Source organism: Cibotium barometz, chromosome 31 (genome assembly GCF_041138505.1).
Source record: "Cibotium barometz isolate CiBa-2024 chromosome 31, ASM4113850v1, whole genome shotgun sequence".
Classification (NCBI taxonomy): Eukaryota; Viridiplantae; Streptophyta; class Polypodiopsida; order Cyatheales; family Cibotiaceae; genus Cibotium; species Cibotium barometz.
The window spans coordinates 27410542-27430611 of record NC_141076.1 but is presented as its reverse complement, the minus strand read 5'-3'; the positions used below and the strand labels follow the sequence as shown (position 1 = coordinate 27430611).

Below are 20070 nucleotides of genomic sequence, written 5' to 3'. Positions count from 1 at the left end.
CCCCAAAGAGATACAGGTTAGGATCTGCAACCGATCTCTGAAATCCAATCCGAACAAAGAAGGAATCAATCTTCTGATTCCAAGCCCTGGGAGCCTGCTTAAGGCCATACAAGGCCTTACGTAACCTGTAAACCATCCCTTCTGATCCTGGAACAACAAAGCCTGGAGGCTGCTCAACATATACCTCCTCCTGCAGGTCACCATTAAGGAACGCAGATTTTACATCCATTTGATACACGGGCCACCTCTGAGAAGAAGCAAGGGCAAGAACGGTCCGAATCGTGGACATCCGTGCTGTCGGTGCAAAGGTATCCTCGTAGTCGATGCTTGGTCGCTGAGCATAACCTTTAACCACAAGTCTGGCTTTGTGTTTGTCCACCGACCCATCTGACGCATATTTGGTCTTAAAGACCCATTTGACACCAATGACTGACCGTTTCGACGGCCTCGGTAGTACCAACTCCCATGTGTTGTTCTTCTCGATGGCATCAAGTTCCACCTGCATGGCTTTCCTCCAAGTATCCTATGAGAGGGCTTCCTTGACGGAAGTGGGCTCCTTGTCCCGCATAATATGAGACATCAGAGCATAGTTTACCTGAAGAAGCTCAGCTGTACTGCTTTTGTCTCGGACTCTGTGTGATCTTCGAGGGCCGTCCTCTGTGGTCCACTCGGAGGGTAACTCCGTGACACCTGACTCCCTAAGGGTGTCCAACAACCACCTAGGTACTCGAACAGATTGTGGAGCCTCCTGATGTTGCGGGGGCTCTACTCCAGCTGCGGGCTCAACCTCCTATGCTGACTGAGGTTGATCAACTGGAACAATGGTCTAGGAATCATCATCAGACTCTTCTGGATCTCCAAGAAGTGGCGGCTCCTCGACAGTGGATACTAGAACATGCTCATCAAAGACCACATCCCGGCTGACAACAACCTAGTTCCTGTCTGGATCATATAATCTGTATCCCTTGGAAAGAGAATTATACCCCACAAATATAAGCTTGCGAGATTTGGAGTCAAGCTTCCCCCTCTGCTTCTCCAGAATATGTACATACGCATCACTCCCAAAAACACGGAAGTGCGAGACATCAGGTTTCCTGCCAAAATATGCCTCAAACGGAGTCATGTTAGGTACTGAAGTCGTCGGAGATCGGTTGAGGGTATGGACAGCCGTTGCCACAGCCTCTCCCCAAAGTGGACGAGGAAGATCATGATGCTCCAGCATGGTCCTTGCCATCTCCACCACAGTCCTGTTTTTGCGTTCTACAACTCCATTCTTTGAAGGCAATCCTGTATTGGCCAGCTCCCTCTTGATGCCATGATCTGCACAAAATCTGAGAAATACAGTCGAGGAGAATTCACCCCCTTTGTCGGCCCTGAGAGAGAGTCTTTACCTGCAATCCAGACTCTTTCTCCACCATCACGTGCCAATCTTTGAACCATGCAAAAGCTTGGTCCTTCTATGAAAGAAAGTAGACCCACGTGAATCTGGTACAGTCATCAACAAGCAGCATAAAATAGAGAGATCCTCCCAATGATGGTGTCTGCTAAGGTCCACACAAGTCAGTGTGAATCAACTCCAACGGTTTCGAAGCCCGCCTAGTGTAGGGTTTGAGCTGTTAAGGTTAGGGTTTGGAAGGCACACTAACAGAAAACGTGAGAGTGAGAGAGAGGAACACGACTGCTCATGTATTGATGATAATAAAATGAAGTACAATAGCCACATAAAAGGTGTGACCTAATAGTGTGTTCACATGGTCCGGTCATAAATAGTGCCAGGTGGACCAAATCATTTATAAACCTTTATAAGTGAAACTAAGCTAAACTGGGGGAAAAAACCTCCACTAACTGAAGTAAAAAGTGCCCCAGTAACCTATTGATGATAACTAGCACTCCCCTGGGTGCATACATAGCATAAAACCCAACAAACCCCCCTGGAGTGATATGTGATCACTGTACATCATCCACCAAAAGGAAACAAATTCAAAGCAGTGCTCTATGTAGCAGAGGGGGCTGATGTCCCATGAGCTGTGGATAAAATGCTGATATGCTGATGTAAGTGCTGATGTAAACTCTCATGTAAACGCTGATGTAAATGCTGATGTAAGCGCTGATGTAAATGCTGATGTAAACGCTGATGTAAGTGCTGATGATATGCTGAGTACTGAATGTAAACGCTGAATGTAGCAGAGAGGGCTGCTGTCCCACGGTGTGGCTTGTGGCAGAGAGTGGGCTGCTGTCCCGTGATGTGGCCAGATGAGAAAACGCTGAGGTGCTGTCCTGCCAGGTGAGGATGATGAAGCTATGTGGTGTAGAGCCCGGCAGAAGCAGTAACAGCAGCATATGAAGTGGTACCAGATATGATCAATGATATGGTACAAAGTGGTGAATGATGAGGCAGAGCTATATATACTGAGGGGGACTGCTGGTCGGCCAGCCTAAAGGCTGTCGGCCAGCAGCAAAGACACAAAATCCCCAAATAAAACCAAAAAACCCAGAAAAAGCCCCTTTCCAGGGCTGGGTAAAATGCTGTTTTCACGCACCCCCCTCCCATCCGCCTCACCTAAGCATGCCCGTCGCTCGTTGGCCGCATCTGACCCGGAGAGGAGGCAACAAACTAGCTCGGTTCGCCGCTTGATCCACCGTTTTTTAGAGCCGGTGGAGATGTACATCACATCTCCAGTGCGGACCCACCCTCCAGAGTCGCCAGGCACCCCCCTTGAGGTAGCGGGCGAGGGAGATGTAGTCTACTGGCTGCCCCCCTCGAGTTCTGGGCCAGCCAGTAGACTACAACTTCTTTCGATGCCTCCCCATCGTAAGGGAGCGGGCATCTTTGAGGAGATAGTGATCCCCGTCCGTATCTGTGTGGCTCTACATCACTCCAAGCCTTCCACCCCTAAGAGTGGTGCGATGATCTCCTCCTTGCCTGATTGCGGGCCAGTGGGACAATCTGGAGCACGGTGCTTGTGTCTGCCGCCATTCATGGACAGGCAATAGAGCTCTCACATCACCTGCAAGATCTGGCATCATCGACGTGCTCACTCACTTCTTGGTGCGGATGGAGATGGGTGGCTCTGGCCACAAGAACCCAGGAGGGGAGTTGGTGTCCTCGAATCTGGAGGTTTTTCTGTTTGTATTTCTTCATGTTTCGGTGGCACTACCCCTCCCTCCCTCCAACAGATATCTTCATTGTGACAGATGGTGCCCAAAGTATGCATATTCTAAGGCCCGGATAGAGTGGCTCCACATGGAAGGCAGGATTCGTGCCCACCTGGCGAGGCTTCGCCCAAGGACAGATTGTGATTATTCTCCATTCAAACCCATGCCCAAGCCTCTTCGAGTGGAGGGCAGTTCCGACAGTTTTGCCTCCCACCGTTCTTAGTTATGCGGATTGTCTCATGGAACATTCAGAGTTTGGGAGGACCTCAGTGTTTGCAGAGGCCTGGGATCCTCAGAGAGGTGCTTCACAAAGCCGTAGTTGGCCGACCTATTGACATTCTCTTCCTCCACGAGTGTCATTCATCCGAAGGTCGTACCCGCCGCTGCAAGAAAATTCTTCAAGGCAAGAATCATACCTTTTGGTCCCATGCTTTCAGCCCCTCCAGGATCCAAGGCAAGGTATGCATTTCCGTCAACGAGCAGTTTTTACCTGCAGTGATCCATTCAGGCACCATTGTCATTGGGAGAGCTCAATGGGTGATCGTTAGGATTGGAGAGGACAGAGCGAGCTTCTTGAACCTCTATGCACCAAACACCGCTACAGAGGAAGAGCCACTTTTTGGAGCACGGTCCGCCAGTCCCTCCCGCAAGCCGACTTCTAGTGCATGGGTGGTGATTTTAACATGTTAGAGATGACAGAGGATAGACTCGGAGGTGGCACAGTCACAGTTTCAGGAATGGAGTACTCCACCTGGAGGAGCTGGTTCTGGCCTTGAGGGGACAGGACCCTTGGCATTTACCGGAGTTAGAACTCAGCCCTCGGAGTCTGTGCTTCTCAAGATCCGACAGGAGGAGTACAAAGCTCAACCTTCCCAGCAGGTTAGATCGGGTGGATGAGTAGGCTTGCATACGAGGTGGCATGTCGAGGAAGTAGAAGCAACTGAAGCTTTTTTTTTTTGATCCCATGGCCCAGCTGACCCAACAGAAAGGTGCTCATGCCCCCAATAGCCATGACGGAGGCCACAGAAGCCTCCCACATCCACCACCATGATCCTCATCTCCCCTACCTCCCCCTCCACCCCCCGATTCCTCTCCCCCAAGTACCAGCACCCAACCACCTCCACCCCCATCTGGCACATCCACACTACCACTCTTCCCTCCCCAACCCTCTTCACCTCCCCTTCATTTTCCTACACCACCCCCTCACCAACCCCAACCTCACCACCCTCCTTGTCATTACACCTGGTGTTCTAGTAGATACTACTTTCTCATATCATGCACCCGTCATTTTCTCCCCGGAGAACCCATGGAGGCACTGGGCAGGACAGACATTTGAGCATCCAGATCCCAAATAGCCTCATACAGGATTTCGAGATTTGCAGCAAGATTGAGGAGATTTGGGAGAGTCTGGAATTCCTCACTGGTTCAGCCGTAGTAGGGGCTTTGGACACAAGCCTTAGAGGGATCAGCAGTTATTGCAAGAGGCCGCACAAAGCAGACTGGCTGGCTTCAGAGAGCGAGAGAGGAGCATCCATCAGAGCCTTGCCTCCCTGTAGAAGCTTTAGGACCTAGGTGATACCCTCGATAGCCCATGGATTGAGGCCCAGATGGTTGCAGGGCATGCAAAGCGACGGAGGGTGGAATACACATACCATGCTAGAGCTTCCTTTTGGACCCAGGCTAGAGCTTCTTCGAGATTACAAGCCCACACTAGTGGAGGGAGGGATGATATCCACAGCTTGCAAGGCCAGGATAGATCCATAGTGGTTCCCCCTTATGTGCGAGCCATTGCCACGGATTTCTTCCATTCCCTTCTCTCAAGTTATGGATGCACGTGAGCGGGTTTGGTGGCATACAAGGGAGGTGGTCCACCCCGCTCTCCAAACTTTCCTTCTGACACCCTTTACTTCAAAGGAGGTGGCGAAGGCTCTGCTGGTTCTCCCCAAGGGCAAATGCCCTAGAGAGGATGGCTTCCAGTTTCCTTATTTCTTCGTCATTGGGATCTCATGGAAGGCGGCTTCAAAGCTGCCTTCAATGAGATTATACAAAATCTTAGCTAAGTCCATCAGCCGGCGACTGCAGCCTTTCCTCCCTAACCTAATTCATGGCACGCAAACAGGTTTTGTTCAGGATCAGAGCATTCTAGACAACATCTTCACTTTCTGGGAGATGACTGCTTGGGTCAGGTTGAGGCAACAGGATTTGATAGTTCTCCTTCTTGACTTTGAGAAAGCCTATGACAGGGTGGACTAGGGCTTTCTGGAGGGGACGATGTGCCGGATTGGATATCCAGAGGAATGGATTTGTGGTGTTTCTGGGCTCTATTCGGCTCCGCACAACCAAGTTCTCATTCAAGGGCCAGAGGTGACAGATTTCCGCTTTCTCACTCGGTCTGGCAAGGCTGCCCACTGGCACCTTTTCTGTTCTTGTTTTGTTGCTGAGGCCATGAATAGTTTTCTCTCTGCATAGGAGTCTTCCCATCCGCTCGCAAGAGGAGCTGCTCGACTCAGAGTTTTCCAACGACACAGCAGCATACTTATCTGAGAATGAGGGGAATCTCTAGAGATTCAATGATGCAATTGAGATCTTATGTTGTGCATCCAGTGCACAAATGGATTGGCCCAAGTCATGTGGATTCTGGGTTGGTTCATCACCTGCCCCGACTTGGAGGCCAATTGAGGCTTTTCAATGGATCCCGAGCGGCGCTCCAGTTCGCTATCTTGGATGCCAGGTTGGTATCGATATTTCCCCGGAGCAACAACAGTTCGCCCCTCTTCTTCTGAGCATTCGGAAGAAGTTGCTATATTGGAGTTTATCCAGGCTTTCCTTAGCTGGCCGGGTCATGGTGCCAAACCAAGTTCTTCTCGCCACCCACACTGTGTTGCATCACCTCTTGTTGGACCTTTTCCCAAGCTTGCATTGGTCAGGTTCAGACGTTGATCCGCAACTTTCTTTCGGCTGGTAGTCATGGGAGGCCTGCACGGGCCAAGGTGGCCTAGAGGGTGATTATCCAACCGCAACACAAGGGGGGTTGGGCATCATAGACCTCGACATGGCTAGGCCAGCAGGCACTAGCAGTCTCAAGGCCTCTCTCCACATTTTCTCTCAGATTTATGGAAGAGGCTATGGGACAGTTTTCAGCCATGAAAGATCACTCTCTTTCAGTGGCAGTTGGCACATCGGAGCCTGGTGGTTGGCACTTGGCCAGCAGTTTATTCGAGGTGTGGCCATCTTCAGGAGTCCTAGGGCCATTGCCTTTGGGACTGCCAGAAGGCTCAGCACGTCTAGCAAAGGATTCTCCGCATTTTCACTACGGACACACACCCCCCAAGGCACAATTACTTGGGGCATTGTTGCTTGGGCCAGTCACTAGCCTGGACATTTCCCAGTATGAAAGGGGTCTGGTGGACTCCAGGATGTCTAAATATTTGGAAAGTACAAGCTTTGGGAATGGGGGATTATCCTAGAATACAAAGGACCACACTCCTAAAATTTAGGAGAGTTGCTATTTTTGGCCCAACTCCGATGGAAATTCTGTTCGCGTCATTACATCTGGAATTGAGCAGATACCAAGAGTTGGCAAAGTGCCTATGACAGAATGTCTACCAGTTGGGATATTTTTAGAGGTAAAGATTATGGAAGGACCCATCTCTTAGATTGGGACATGTGGCAAGAAAGTGGACCAAAGTGATACATGTGGCAAGAAAGTGGACCAAAGTGAGACAAGTGGCCTGACTCTTGTTAGAAAATGGATCAAAGTGAGACAAGTGGCCTCACACTTGTCACTTCAGCTATTGTGTGGCTCTCCACTTATCATTGTAGCCTTCTCTTGCCATTTTAGCTCATGGGAGGCCCAAATCTATAAATTGGATCCCTCTCTCTTCATTAATGGAGGCTCTCTTGCTGCACACTAGCCTCTACCACTGTTACAGGCTGCCCTAATGATGGCTACTCTCTTTCTCTCTCTCTTGAAGGCTGCCCATGAAGAATACCGGCTGTTGGGGACTGTTTTGGAGGCTTCCATCGCGAAGAAACACTAAAGGCAAGGGTATTTAATCATTTATTATGATTTCTAGCCATTGTACTTGTTGTACCAGCCTTTGTACCTACTGTACCAATCCTTGTACTTGTTGTACTTGATGTACCACCCATTGTACCAGCTGTACCAGCCACTATACCTGCTGTACCAACTACTGTACCTGCTGTACCAACATTTGTACTTGCGGTACCTGCTGTACAACCACCGTACTTGCTGTACCGGCTGAATGGAGAGTTGTACTTGCTGTACCAGCTCTATTGCATGAAGACCCGTGGATTTTGGGGAAGAATCAGTACCCACACGGAGGTATATGGATTATATTGTTGGTTCGCCATTTCTACAGCCTGTGTTCCGGCTTGGTAGCCTCGTGTTGGGCTGTGTTATGGCATTTGTATATGGATAATCCGGCATCTCCCGTGGGGAGAGTAAGGCCCGCAAAGCTTGTACATGATATTATTCTCCTTGGGTAATAAAATACTCCAAGGGGGGGGGGGTCGGCCCATTCCGGCCTCTATGCGGTGTCACACGTGCAAGCTTCATTTTCAGCATTTGTGGATGTTTTTGTCCAGCTTTTATGTTTAAATGTTTTAATATGCATTGATGGTATCAACAAGTGTGTCAAAGGCCCTAGTCCCCCGGGCACCCGCCGCGAGTTACAGCCACTAAGACTGAGGCCGCCATGGCATGAGGATGAGGTGGGTCTTGCCTTGCAGGTCTCTCATCATCGTATCTCTACAGTTCCAGCTCCAGCTCCCACTGCTGATCATAGGACTCCTGTTTCCTACCACAAAAGGGAGATTTGCAGCAATATTGTTGTGTGGCATATTTGGAGAGCTCGTTGTAGCAAGGCCATTGAGGGCACCCTCACCTTGCCAACGGATGTAGCAGGGTTGGCACACTAAAGTGGTGGCTCTTCTTTGGACATATGTCCAAAGTCCTCAATGCTCACAATGCAGCGCACATATGAATAGACAAAATGGAGTGGAACACAACATAAGTGACAAGATTGCAAGAGTGACAAGAAAACTGGACAACACTTGTACTACTCTAAGACACTGTTACATGCCCTCATTGTACCGTGCACACCCAGCAGAGGTCACAGTGAGTAGGATGACACACAAGCTCAAGTTGATGACAAGTGACTACAACACCCAAGACTGGTCTCACTGAGGCTAGAATGTAGTATGAAGAATGTCCTTTAGGATGAGTCGAGGGACCATATAAGTCCTTCAGGATGAGTCAAGGAACCATATAAGCATTCCTGCAAGATGTGGCAAAGTCGGTGGAGTCAGTGGCATGTCATATCTCTAGTAGATGCCATTGCAGTGACGACCTTCAGTGGATTCTCCAATCTCTGGTAGATGCCCGTTGAAGTGTCAGTGTGGTGCCTTCAAAGCTGGTGTGTGCACCTCTCATGTATCCGTTGGTGGTGCGCCTCTGTTTCTCAATAGTCCACCGAATGCTCCAAAAAGGTTCCTCTAGGGTTGATCCATCGTGGCGGTGTTACGGTGTGGCGGTGTAATGGTGTGGTGGTCTTGCAGTGTTACAGTGTGGCACTCTGGCAATGTTACAATGTCACAGTGTGGCAGTCTTACACTGTGGCGGTGGTGAGCCCACTTGCCATTATAGACCACCTATGTGGTCATCCCCCCCCCCCCCCCCCCCCCCCCCCCCCAGTTGCATGACGTAGCCTTCTCCTAGCCAAGGGAGAAGAGCACCCTTCCCCCTTTTTCCAGTTTTCTTGATTATTGCTCCCCTCCATGAGCTAAGTTTATACTTAGCCACCACCGCTATTTTGTTTGGTAACTAATAGAAGGATCGCTTTCGAGGGGAAAAAAAAAGATCACTTCCTTTTGTATTCATCTGATCCTAGGATTTGCTGGGACAAGTTATAGGCATAGATGTTACCTTTTGGAGGCCATGTTCGCTAGGATCTATGTACATCTTGATATATATATACAGAAAACATTGTTTCAGCAACATATCTCTCTCTTCTCTCTGTTCATCTTTACGGTTTTGCGTAGTTCTTAAGACAAGCAGTTCTTCCACATGTTACACGTAACAAGCATCCTAGGACTTGCTATTATTGCAAGGAAAGAGAGCATGTTATGAAAGATTGCAGAAAGAGGAGGATGGATGAGGAGGGCTTCATAAAATTTGAAGACAAGGGCGGCAACCGACATAAAATAACTTCTTTGTGAAGAAAAGCTCCTTGTAACTTTGTGATTTATGTGTTGGATTAACCTTACTGAACTTTGTGATACTCCATTTGGCAATTGTTATATCTTAAGGGTTGTATTCCCTACCTTTCACATCCCTAATATATGTGAAGGAAGAGTTTTGGTGTCATCCAGACTAGTACAACATTTTTTGTAAAGTAATCTTTTATAGCTAGTGGGCAAGTCTTTGCGAGTCCTGCCGTGTTATGGATGTTTTGTTTAAGCATTTGGCCATTAGATGGTGCAGTCAGAAGCATGTTGCTTTGCTGAATCCAGGACATGCTCGGTAAGATTGAGCCTTGTCGAGTACTGACTCCGCTCGCTGAAGCTCCCGCCTCCACCCTGCTCTGCGCACCTTCGCTCCCCCCCCCCTCCTCGCGTTTTTTCCTTCCGCCCCCCGCTTGCTCCCCTCTGCTCGCCGCTGCGCCCCCCCTCTCCTTCCTCGCTGCTGCGCCGCCCCCCCCCTCCTTCCTCGCCTCTGCGCCCCCCCCCCTCTTCGCCAGTTCGCCCCCCTCCCCTCTTCGCCATTTCGCCATCCCCCCCCCCCCCCCCCCCCCCGCGCTGCCGCCTGTTCGCCATCCCCCCCCCGCTTCCGCCTGTTCCCCCCCGCTGCCGCCTGTTCGCCATCCCTCCCGCTTCCGCCTGTTCGTCTTCTTCCCCCCGCTGCCGCCTCTTCGCCCCCCCGCCTCTTCGCCTCCTCTCGCCCGCCTCCATTCAGCAGCGCCCCGCCCCCCTCCTTCTCGCGTTATCGCCGCCCCCCCCCTTCCCTCCTCTGTCGTGCTGCTTTTCACCCCTTGGGGGTTTTTTGTTTTTTTTCCCTCTTCGTCATCCGTCCTTCCGCCTCTTGGTGTGCAGCCCGCTTCTTGCAGGTTTTCCGCTTTCGCCTCGCCTTCGCTTGAGCTTCAGACTCTGATGGAGACTCCTCCCACCTCGCCTCAGAGGGACTCTTCCGCAGCCCCCTCGCCCGCCCCCGAGGTCATCCCCATCAGGCTTTCTCTCTCGCCGGAAGAGGAAGCGAGCCTCACCGCAGAGGTGGAACGCCTTCAGGCTCACTCCACCATCTGCCGTATAGTCGGCACTCGCCCCAGCAGAGGGGAGATCAGGGATCTACTTCAGGCTCGCCTTCTTGCAGATGTGGGCAAGATCCTTGATGTACAGCTCTTGGGCCGGGGACATTATCAGATCGAGTTCGAGGCCGCCCAGAGCGTTGCCAAGGTCCTTGCCATGAGTCCTCTGGATATCAGGGGAGCTCGGGCTTTCTTCAGGCCTTGGCAGCATGGATTTGACCCAGCTGCGGCGGAGCAGGGAGAGCGCCTCTTCCATATTACCGTTTGTTTCCCTGGTCTCCGCCGGGAGTATCTTCCGCTCCTCTCCAGGCTCGGAGCATTGGTGGGCTCGGTTCTTGAGACGGGCCCCTCAGCAGCTTCAGTGGTGGCCAGAGCAGCTGGGCTACCTTCGGTCAGAGTGTTGGTATCTGACATCTCCTCCCTTCCTAAGGTCATTCAGCTACCTAGGATAGGGGGGGGTGGATAGATCAGAGAGTGGAGTTCTCGGGGCTCCCGAACCAGTGCTTCATTTGCAGGCAGGTCGGTCATTTGGCCAAGGCCTGCCCTCGCAGGAGACCTCGGCCCTCACCACAGCAGCAGCAGGCCACGGATGGCCCGCCCACAGATTCGGCTCGGCAGGCTGCCTCAGGGACACCTGCTCAGGCCACAGAGACCTCGGAGTGGCAGCCTGGACAGGGGCGCCGTCGAGGGAGACAGCCACAGCAGCACGCCCAGGTACCGCTGCAGCAGCAGCCACAGTCTCAGCCTCACTGGGTTCCCGTGAGGAACAGATTTGCTCCCCTTCAGGAGGAGACCCCTGCAGCGACCGAGGACCAGGAGATGCCAGCTCCCCCTCCTTCACCTCCCCCACACCCATCCCCTCCCACCGCCTCCTCCCGCCCCCGCTCCGGTCTCGACAGCGGCTCCCTCTCCTCCTCCCTCGCTTCCACCATCGCCTCCTCCCGCCCCCGCTCCGGTCTCGGCAGCGGCTCCCTCTCCTCCTCCCTCGCCTCCCCCTCCTCCCCCTCCGCCCGCCTCGCCCTCCCGGGAGGTCCTGGCAGCTCCCTGGCGCTCGCCTGCAGTCCGGAGGGCGCTGAGCACTGACCTCGCTCGAGCATCACAGAGGAGACCTATGCCGATTAGGGCTTCACGGATTTCATCTATCCGCAGTCGGCTGAGTCGCCTCGGCATTCGACAGCGCTCGGCGGCGTTTGATTATACCTTCACACGGCTTTTTGGAGCAGAGGGCCCCCATGAGCCAGCACCCATCCGAGTGCATGTAGTGATACCTCCGGCCCGCGGGGAGGAGGCACTAGACTCAGCGGTGGCCTTCTCGTTCCCTCTATGTGGACCTTGTGACCGGGAGTGGACTCTAGAGCTCGCTCTCAGCACGTTGAAGACTCAGGCAGTTGAGTTTTCTCATCACATGAGCGATTTGGAGGTTACAGATGTGCTAGGCCGACTTTGGGAGTTGGCTCATTTTGTCTTGGATCCCGGGGGTGTGGATACATCCGGGATTCGGCATTTGGTCGTGCGCATAGTTGCAGATTTGGCACGCGACCCAGGATATGTGAGTATTCACGAGGTTACTATGTCAGAGCAGGAGGCAGTCGCCATGGGTCACAGCCACTGGCGCCTGATCCGGGATTCTTGCAGTACACCGGGTGGGCAGACTCGCAGCCGTTCGGATGGGGACTACTCTCCATCCAAGCCGCTTGCGAAGGCCCGCCGCACGGCTGAGACAGCATCCACCTCAGTAGGACATCCATGAGGATCATCTCATGGAATGTACAGGGCCTTGGCGGAGCACACTTTATACGCTATCGAGGCTGCTTGAGGCAGGAGCTACAGAGATGCCTGGTTGGTGGCAGCATTGACATTCTGATGATGCAGGAGCACCACTTGGGTGAGAGCAGGATCCGGAGATATGGTTCGGTGATGCCTGGTAGATGGGACACTTTCTGGTCTGCAGGGTTTGGTCCTTTGGGTGGACAGGGAGGAGTATGCATGGTTATTGCAGATGCATGGCGGCAGGCCATTGTGGATCGAGGGATCATTGTGCCTGGTAGAGCACAGTACGTCATTCTGAGGATGCATGATGAGCTATTGGGTGTGCTCAACATCTATGCGCCCAATCATGCTAGTGCCAGAGCAGAGTTCTGGACTCAGGTTACAGATGCATTGCCAGAGGCCGCACATTGGTGTGTTGGGGGAGACTTCAACATGCTTGAGGACCCGTCAGATAGGGTGGGAGGCAGTCATGTTACAGTGCACGGCGCGGAGCTTGCAGCTTGGGACCGGTTTTGTATGACACTGAGGATCACTGATGCATGGCAGCATGGGGCTTTCTCCCGGTCTCAGGACAGTCTTAGTTTCTCTCGGTCGGATCGCCGGCAGGGAGGGACTAATCTATCTCGGATTGATCGCTTTTATGTGGGCGATTGGTTGGGGGAGCGAGGGGGCTCCGTCGGCATTCTTGCTGGCACCTCATTTTCAGATCATGCGCCAGTTATACTGACTTTGGAGGAGGGGACACGGGAGCCCAGCTTGCAGTTGAGGATCCCAGAGAGGGTACTTGCAGACCCCAGTCTCGCTGAGGACATTGAGAGGATCTGGCATGATAGTCAGTGCTCTGACCAGGATGCAGCGGGCCAGTGTGCCCAGGGACTCATTGATCTTAGCTCTTTTCTACACGCTGCAGCTTTGACACGACTGGGAGAGATTCGCGAGCGGGAGCAACGGCTGAGACGCAGCCTTGCTTCGCTACAGCGCCTTCAGGAGCAGCAGCCTGCATGTGAGTGGGTGGCGTCCCAGCTGAGCCAGGCACGCCAGGAGGTTAGAGAGGCAGAGGAGCAGAGACATGAGTTTTACTATCGTCGTCAGGCCTCTCAGTGGACGCAGCTTGGTGATAGAGTGACTGGGGAGTTTTTTGAGATCACTGGACCCCGTCATGCGCGAGCAGGGGTTCGCCAGCTTGGTAGACCGGATGGATCGATAGCTACTGAGCTCGGGGAGATCAGAGCCATTGCCACTGCTTTTTATCGTGACTTGCTTTCAGCGGAGCCAGCCACTGAGGATCGAGATGTATGCAGACAGACTGTGTGGGCCCATGTGCAGAGGAGGGTCACAGACCATATGCGCACAGTTCTAGGTGCGCCTCTGTCAGAGATTGAGCTTGCCGAGGCCTTGAGGGTCCTGCCGCGACATAGTTGCCCAGGGGAGGACGGACTGACGCCGGCCTTTTTTATGCGCTATTGGGACCTTTTGGGGCCAGGCCTCCGCAGGGGCTTTCAGCATGTTTTGGACACTGGGGTGATGCCGCAGAGCTTTTCAGAGGGCTTGATCTATCTTATCCCCAAGGGGGAGGGAGTATCGGATGACATTCGGCATTGGAGGCCTATTACGATCCTCAATACTGTATACAAGGTCTTGGCAAAGGCCTTGAGTTTGAGGATCCAGCCCTTCCTGGGGGAGTTGATTCATGCTACTCAGACAGGATTTGTCAAGGAGCGCAGTATCCTTGACAACATCTTTACTTTCTGGGAGGCGACGGCCCGAGCTAGGTTTCTTGGCGAGGACTTGGTCGTGATGCTTCTCGATTTTGAGAAGGCATACGATAGAGTTGATTGGGGATTCTTAGAGGGCACTATGCTACGCCTGGGCTTTGAGCCAGGATGGATCAGAGGGGTGGCAGCTTTGTACTCCACAGCTCGCAGCCAGGTGCTGATTGCAGGAGGTCGGGGGCCGAGTTTTGAGCTGACCAGATCAGTCCGTCAGGGGTGTCCTCTCGCCCCTTTCCTTTTTCTCTTCTTTGCGGAGGCTATGAGTATGTATTTGACGGCAGAGGAGGTTGGTTTGAGAGGACTTCAGCTTCCAGTCCGGGGGGGAGGATTTGCTTGATGCTGAGTTTGCAGACGACACGGGCTTATTTTTGCATGGCCAAGAGGCCAATCTTATTCGGGCAGAGCAGTCGCTCCAGGTTTTTAGTACAGCTTCGGGAGCATTGATCAATTGGCGCAAGACAGTGGCCTTTTGGATCAGTAGTGCTCCCACTCCGGCATGGAGTCCGGACCCCGGTTTTAGATGGATTCCTCCCGGCACAGCAGTGCGGTATTTGGGATGCCAGATTGGCCTCGATTTGTCACCTGAGCAGCAGATTGCCCCGCTTCTTCTGAGCATTCGGAAGAAGCTATTGTATTGGAGTACAGCTCGACTATCCTTGGCTGGGAGGGTGGTGGTGGCAAATCAGGTGCTGTTAGCGACTATGTGGTACATTACGTCTTGCTGGATCTTCTCGAGCTCTTGCATCAGCCAGGTACAGAGGCTGATCAGGAACTTTCTGTGGTCTGGGCGGGACGGTCAGCCAACTCGGGCAAAGGTTGCATGGGCAGTTATTACACTTCCGCTGGCTCAGGGCGGTTTGGGCATTATAGATCCAGTCGATCAGAGTAGAGCCTTATTGGGGAAGCTTATTGTTCGGGGGTTGCTTCCAGGCGCTGAGCCTTGGAAAGAGCTCCTCTTGCAGCGACTGCAGGCCCGGGCACCTCCTGCAGGGGGTACTTGGGCACCAGAGATTCGCTGGATATTCATAGAGATGAGGAGGACAGGCCTCAGTAGAGGATGGGAGGACAGATTTGCTTTGAGTATCCTGAGAGCCTGGGAGCTGCTGAGACCGGGGCTCTCTCAGCGGCCTCCGTCTTGTGTTGAGGAGCGGGCCAGGCAGCCGCTCATCTGGAGCCCAGCGGTTCGTACAGAGCAGGGTCATATGCTGGGTTCTCGGCCTCGTCTAGCCTGGGGACCTTTAGCGGCAGGCCCAGCTCGTAGTTTTGGAGACTGGCAGGCTTTTTGCAGTCTACCAGAGGAGACCCAGGTGGAGAGGCTGAGTCACTTCAGAGGGGGGTTGATTATGAGGGATGATATTCAGGAGGCACTTACAGAGGAGTGGTTCACACCTCTCGAGCCAGTGGCCCCACGGTGGATGGGTGCCTTCACACAGTTGGAGATCCTGATTGCTGTCAGAGCTAGCACTGAGGATGGCAGATGCCTCTATTATGAGATTCAGGATGAGGGCCGACTCCAGAGAGTGGAGGTGGAGTCGCCTTTGGTTGCAGAGTGCACCTTTCAGAGGATTCGGGTAGTGGCTGCCGCTTCTCGGAAGTGGCATATTGACCCCGACCCTGCTGACGTGCTCCCGGATTGGCGTATATGGGCATATGCAGCGCGCCCCTTGGCCCGGCTACAGTGGGACCCCGGAGAGTACGAGTGGCATGATCCTTATGCATCCCTTGAGGCCACAGAGATCACATTTTTCCAGTATACTGTTCGGCTGGGACGGCATATTTTGACGGCGAGGAGGACGGTTTCTCCAGCGGCAGCGGGGCATTGGCGATTGCAGGGACTATCACAGGAGTTCCTGGAGGATTTCTGGGCTCGGCTCTGGGCTAGTCGACAGGCCCGCAGGATCTCGGCTTTTCAGTGGCTGGTCGCCCACAGGGGCTCAGCAGTTGGCACTTGGCTTGTTTACAGCGGTCTTCCGGCGGCCTGCGTCCGATGCGGTCACCCTATGGAGACACAGAGACATTGCCTTTGGGACTGCCCTCAGGCACAGCAGATTTGGCTGCGGATGCTGCGTATTCTAGCCCCCCTCTCTCCAGAGGGTATGTTTACGTGGGGTGCCGCTGCTTGGTCGACCTTGTCAGGGCCTGCTATGGGCTATGAGATGGAGCAGGGCAGTCAGGCCATCAGATTTATTAGGGGCCAGCCTCGCCTGGTTCCGGCACCGGATTTCTCGTCCGCCAGCTGGACACAGGAGAGGGATTTACGATGGGAGCTCCTCAGCAGCCTCACCATCTGGTTCACCTGGAGGGCCCGGTGCTTCACGGCCTTTGAGGGGAGATTAGAGCCACCAGCAGAGACTGTTCGGGGGATTTGGCAGGAGTTGATCCACACCCTGCGAGGACAGTACGACCGCATCCGGGGAGACTCGGATGAGGCGATTTTACGGCACCAGGCCTTTCATACCACTTGGCGCCGCGGCCCGTTCTACACCCTACACACGGGATCCCCCCGTTGGCACTACAGGCCACCTGTTTGGCTCTTTCCCCCCCCCATTGTATGATTTAGCCGCTCAGTCCTTTAGACTGATGCTTGTATTTTGCAGCACCTAGGGAGAGTCTCCCGGGCTGCCATGATGTATTCACTGCTCTTCTCTCTGTTAGGAGCAGGAGAGATCTCTTTTGTAGCCCTACGGGCGTTTTTTACATAACTAATGAAAGGATCTTTTCTCGGAAAAAAAAAGTCTTTGCGAGTCCTTGATCAAGCACACCCTACAAGGTATGTATGCTTAGATCAAGAGAGGGTGTTGAAATTTCTATGTGATCTAGCATCCATACATAGGTGTGTATCCCATGTGTTCCCAGGACACATTATCCAAGCGGTATTAATACCTTAGGGCATTGCTCTTAGTAGAAGGACTAAGGTTATCTTTAGTGCCTAGTTTGGTGGGTTTAGCTAGCCAATCTTCCTAGGTGGTACCCCCCATGTTTAGGCCACTTACCCGTAATTGAGGGACATCGAGAGAATGGTGGGAGGTGCCTCGTGATAGGTGTCCTTTTACAGACACCCATCTGCTGGTTGTGGCTAGGATATAGTCCCTTGCCTGTAGCTTAATTGTTGGTTGGCTTGTTTTATGAACCTCATTGCCTAAGTTATTAAAATATCACTCAATAGGGAGAGCTACTCACCAATAGGGTGGATGAGAGCTCTCTTAACACAAAGGGAGAGATCCTACTTAGCAATACTAATCATCAACATAAACTAAATGGATCAATGCTAAGCATGCATAAACACAAGTGGAACAAGCATAAATGAGGCTTGACACAAGTATTCCACAAAGTAAGCTTAAAGCTCTATAATCACCAAGATTTCTTAAGGGTTGCACATCCAGGTGGACTCACAAATCCATCTAATGCATATTAGTATATGTGATACATGCAGATTTGCAGCTCATTGGATACAAGGGATTTATGAAATATTGTATAATGCTTTGTTGAGATGGCAAACCGTGTTCACAGGTAAGTGAAGAGCTCTTTGTGAATGTCGAGTTGAGTTTGATGTGAAACTTGGTCTTGATTGTGGCATGTAAAACTGTTTAATTTGCATGGACATTGCCTGGTTTTATTGCCTGTGCTAGGAAGGTGGAAACTCAACCACCCTCACCCAACCTCTCACAGTCCACAGATAACAACAGTGCCTGGCAATTGATCATGTGATGTGTCCAGTCAATTGAGGGGTCATGTTAGCATGAGCCTAATGCCCAAATAATGTCTAGCACATGCAAAGGTGTAACTGTCATCGGGTGCCTATCTATCTGTGCATCCAAGCAGCTTAGGTTCAAGGTTATGCACTTCTAAACCTGTGAAGCTAACAAAACCTACAAAAGCACCAGTCAAACTAAACTACACTAGGTGTTTAGCCAGTGTTATGCGCTTCTAAACATGTGAAGCTGACGCAACCTAGAAAAGCACCAGTCAAACTCTAAACTACAGGAGGTGTTTTTAAGAATTTGGCTTCTGTCCTCTCTACCACCTTGACGAAAGCATCCAATGGTTTCCTTTTCATGTATAAATTCCCCTTTTCCCCTCCTGTGGATGTTTGACCCATTGTTAAATGATATCCTTTGCTCCTCCTTACCCAGCTTCTCTGTCAAAGACCATGCACTAAAGTCTTGAGCCAATGAAATAGCTTTGTCTAGGTGGAAGGTCAAGTTGCAGGAGCACCACCGATTGATGTCAATCTCTCAATCAGAGACCATATTTTTTCCCAAGCTTGATCATCTTTTTGGTGCTATCATTGTCAACTGTGAATGCAATCGACGCAAGTAGCACAAAGGACCTTTAATAAACAGAACCCCCTTTATCTCTTAGAGCAGCCACCCATGGGAGAGAAGACAAGTCGTGAAGAGCAGCAAATCAAACCCTCATCCTCAGCCCATAAACGACAGCACTAATGCAGATCATAGCTTCCTATTGCAGGATGTTTCAACAGTTAGGTGAAGACTACATTAGGTTTATTCACAGCCTTAATCTGCAAGAGCACAAGAGCTTGGTAAATAGTTCACTAGCTAGCATCTAGCAGGAACCTTGTAGGTTTGTAAGCAGCATTACATAGTAGATTACGTTGAGAAGAGATTATGAAGTCTTCCATTGTTACTTTCTTTTTCTCTCTCTTCCTCGTGCTGCATATGCTTGGTCTTTGTTTCGAAGAAGGTTAGAGAACCACCCTTCCACATAGTGCAACCTCATAGCAGGTCTCTCTCTGCTACCTTACTAGGTGCAAGAGCACATCTAGACAATCAATCTTCACTTCCCATAGATCACACTTGCCTTGACAGCGCAGCTAGCGAGTTCTAGGCGAGGATGGTATTACCTGGTAGCTTGCCATGACTTCAAATATTTCTTGAGCATGAGTGACTGCTGGTGTAGTTAGCAAGCTGCGGGAGAGAATGGTATGACCAGGTAGCATGCCATAGTTTCAAAAGCATGCAAATGTTCAGCATGGATCTAATGAGGAAACGGCAATGCCACCAATCCAGGTTTTAACAATGAGAGCCAGTATTAGGAGCTAAATTATTTAAAGGGCACCAATTGTAACCTTCGGAGAAGGTACAACAAAGAGAATCCCTCAGGCCAGGAACTTGAGTATCCACCCGAAGGCGGCTACTTGGTCTCCCACCCGGAGGCCATACAATTATGGCCGCAATCGGGCCGATTGATTGCGGTTGGGGAGGTTGCGGGAATTTGAACTCAGGACCTCCCTATTCCCCATCACAGACCCACACTACACACCCATCGACCGCACAGGAAACTTTAAATATGTGTACGAAATTCAACGTTTGTCTAAAAGGCAATAGAGAGGAACTCACCGGAGAGAAGATGGTCTGGCCATTGAAGAAGCTTGTCCGGTTGTCGTACTGATGAAGCCCAAAGAGGTTTGGTTCTCCGACCGGCATGGTGTGGAGCCTGGGGACAGAACCAGCAGGCAAGAGTTGGACCCAAAGGAGATTCCTGTAGTTACTAATGATACGCAAGACACCACCATACCTTCGTCCCCTTCACTGTTGGTTTTGTAGCTTGGATTGATCGCTTCTACCAGCTACACCATCAATGGTGATTCCGGCGAAGTCTGGGAAATGATGGCATTATAAAGATTCACCTGGTGCTAAGAAAAGATCGACACAGAAAACATTGTTAAGTTCAACAGGTTGGTGTCCCGCGTTCAACGTCAAAAAAAGCGCAATTAAAAAACAAGCCCATTTTCAACGAGCGTGTTGAGAAGAAGAAAAATGTGTGTGTGGGGACTCTCGAGAGAGAGTGACATACACACACTAATAGAATGAGTCTCTCTCACTGTTCATACATGCATTTTTCTATTTATTTCTCTCTCTCTCTTCTCTACATAATGTCTCTTGCATTTTTCTAATTAGGTTTGGGGGAGGGAGTGCTCTCTCTCTCTCTCTCTCTCTCTCTCTCTCTCTCTCTCTCTCTCTCTCTACATAATGTCTCTGTTCATACATGCATATTTTTCTTGTAAATGATTCTAATCGGGTTTT

The 20070-nt window shown here is 51.6% G+C and overlaps 1 protein-coding gene across 1 annotated transcript in view; it reads right to left on the bottom strand.

Moving 5' to 3' along the window:
• Positions 1–19813, bottom strand: part of LOC147620688 (urea-proton symporter DUR3-like) — an 87617-nt gene extending 67804 nt beyond the window's left edge. Inside the window, exons 1-2 of the mRNA XM_086824957.1 lie at positions 19562–19813; positions 19384–19480 (exon numbers count right to left, since the gene is read on the bottom strand). Of these exons, the coding sequence (XP_086681083.1) occupies positions 19384–19470 (87 nt within the window). The 5' untranslated portion in view covers positions 19471–19480; positions 19562–19813. The remainder of the gene's footprint in view (positions 1–19383; positions 19481–19561) is intronic.
• Between the last annotated feature and the right edge of the window lie 257 nt (positions 19814–20070).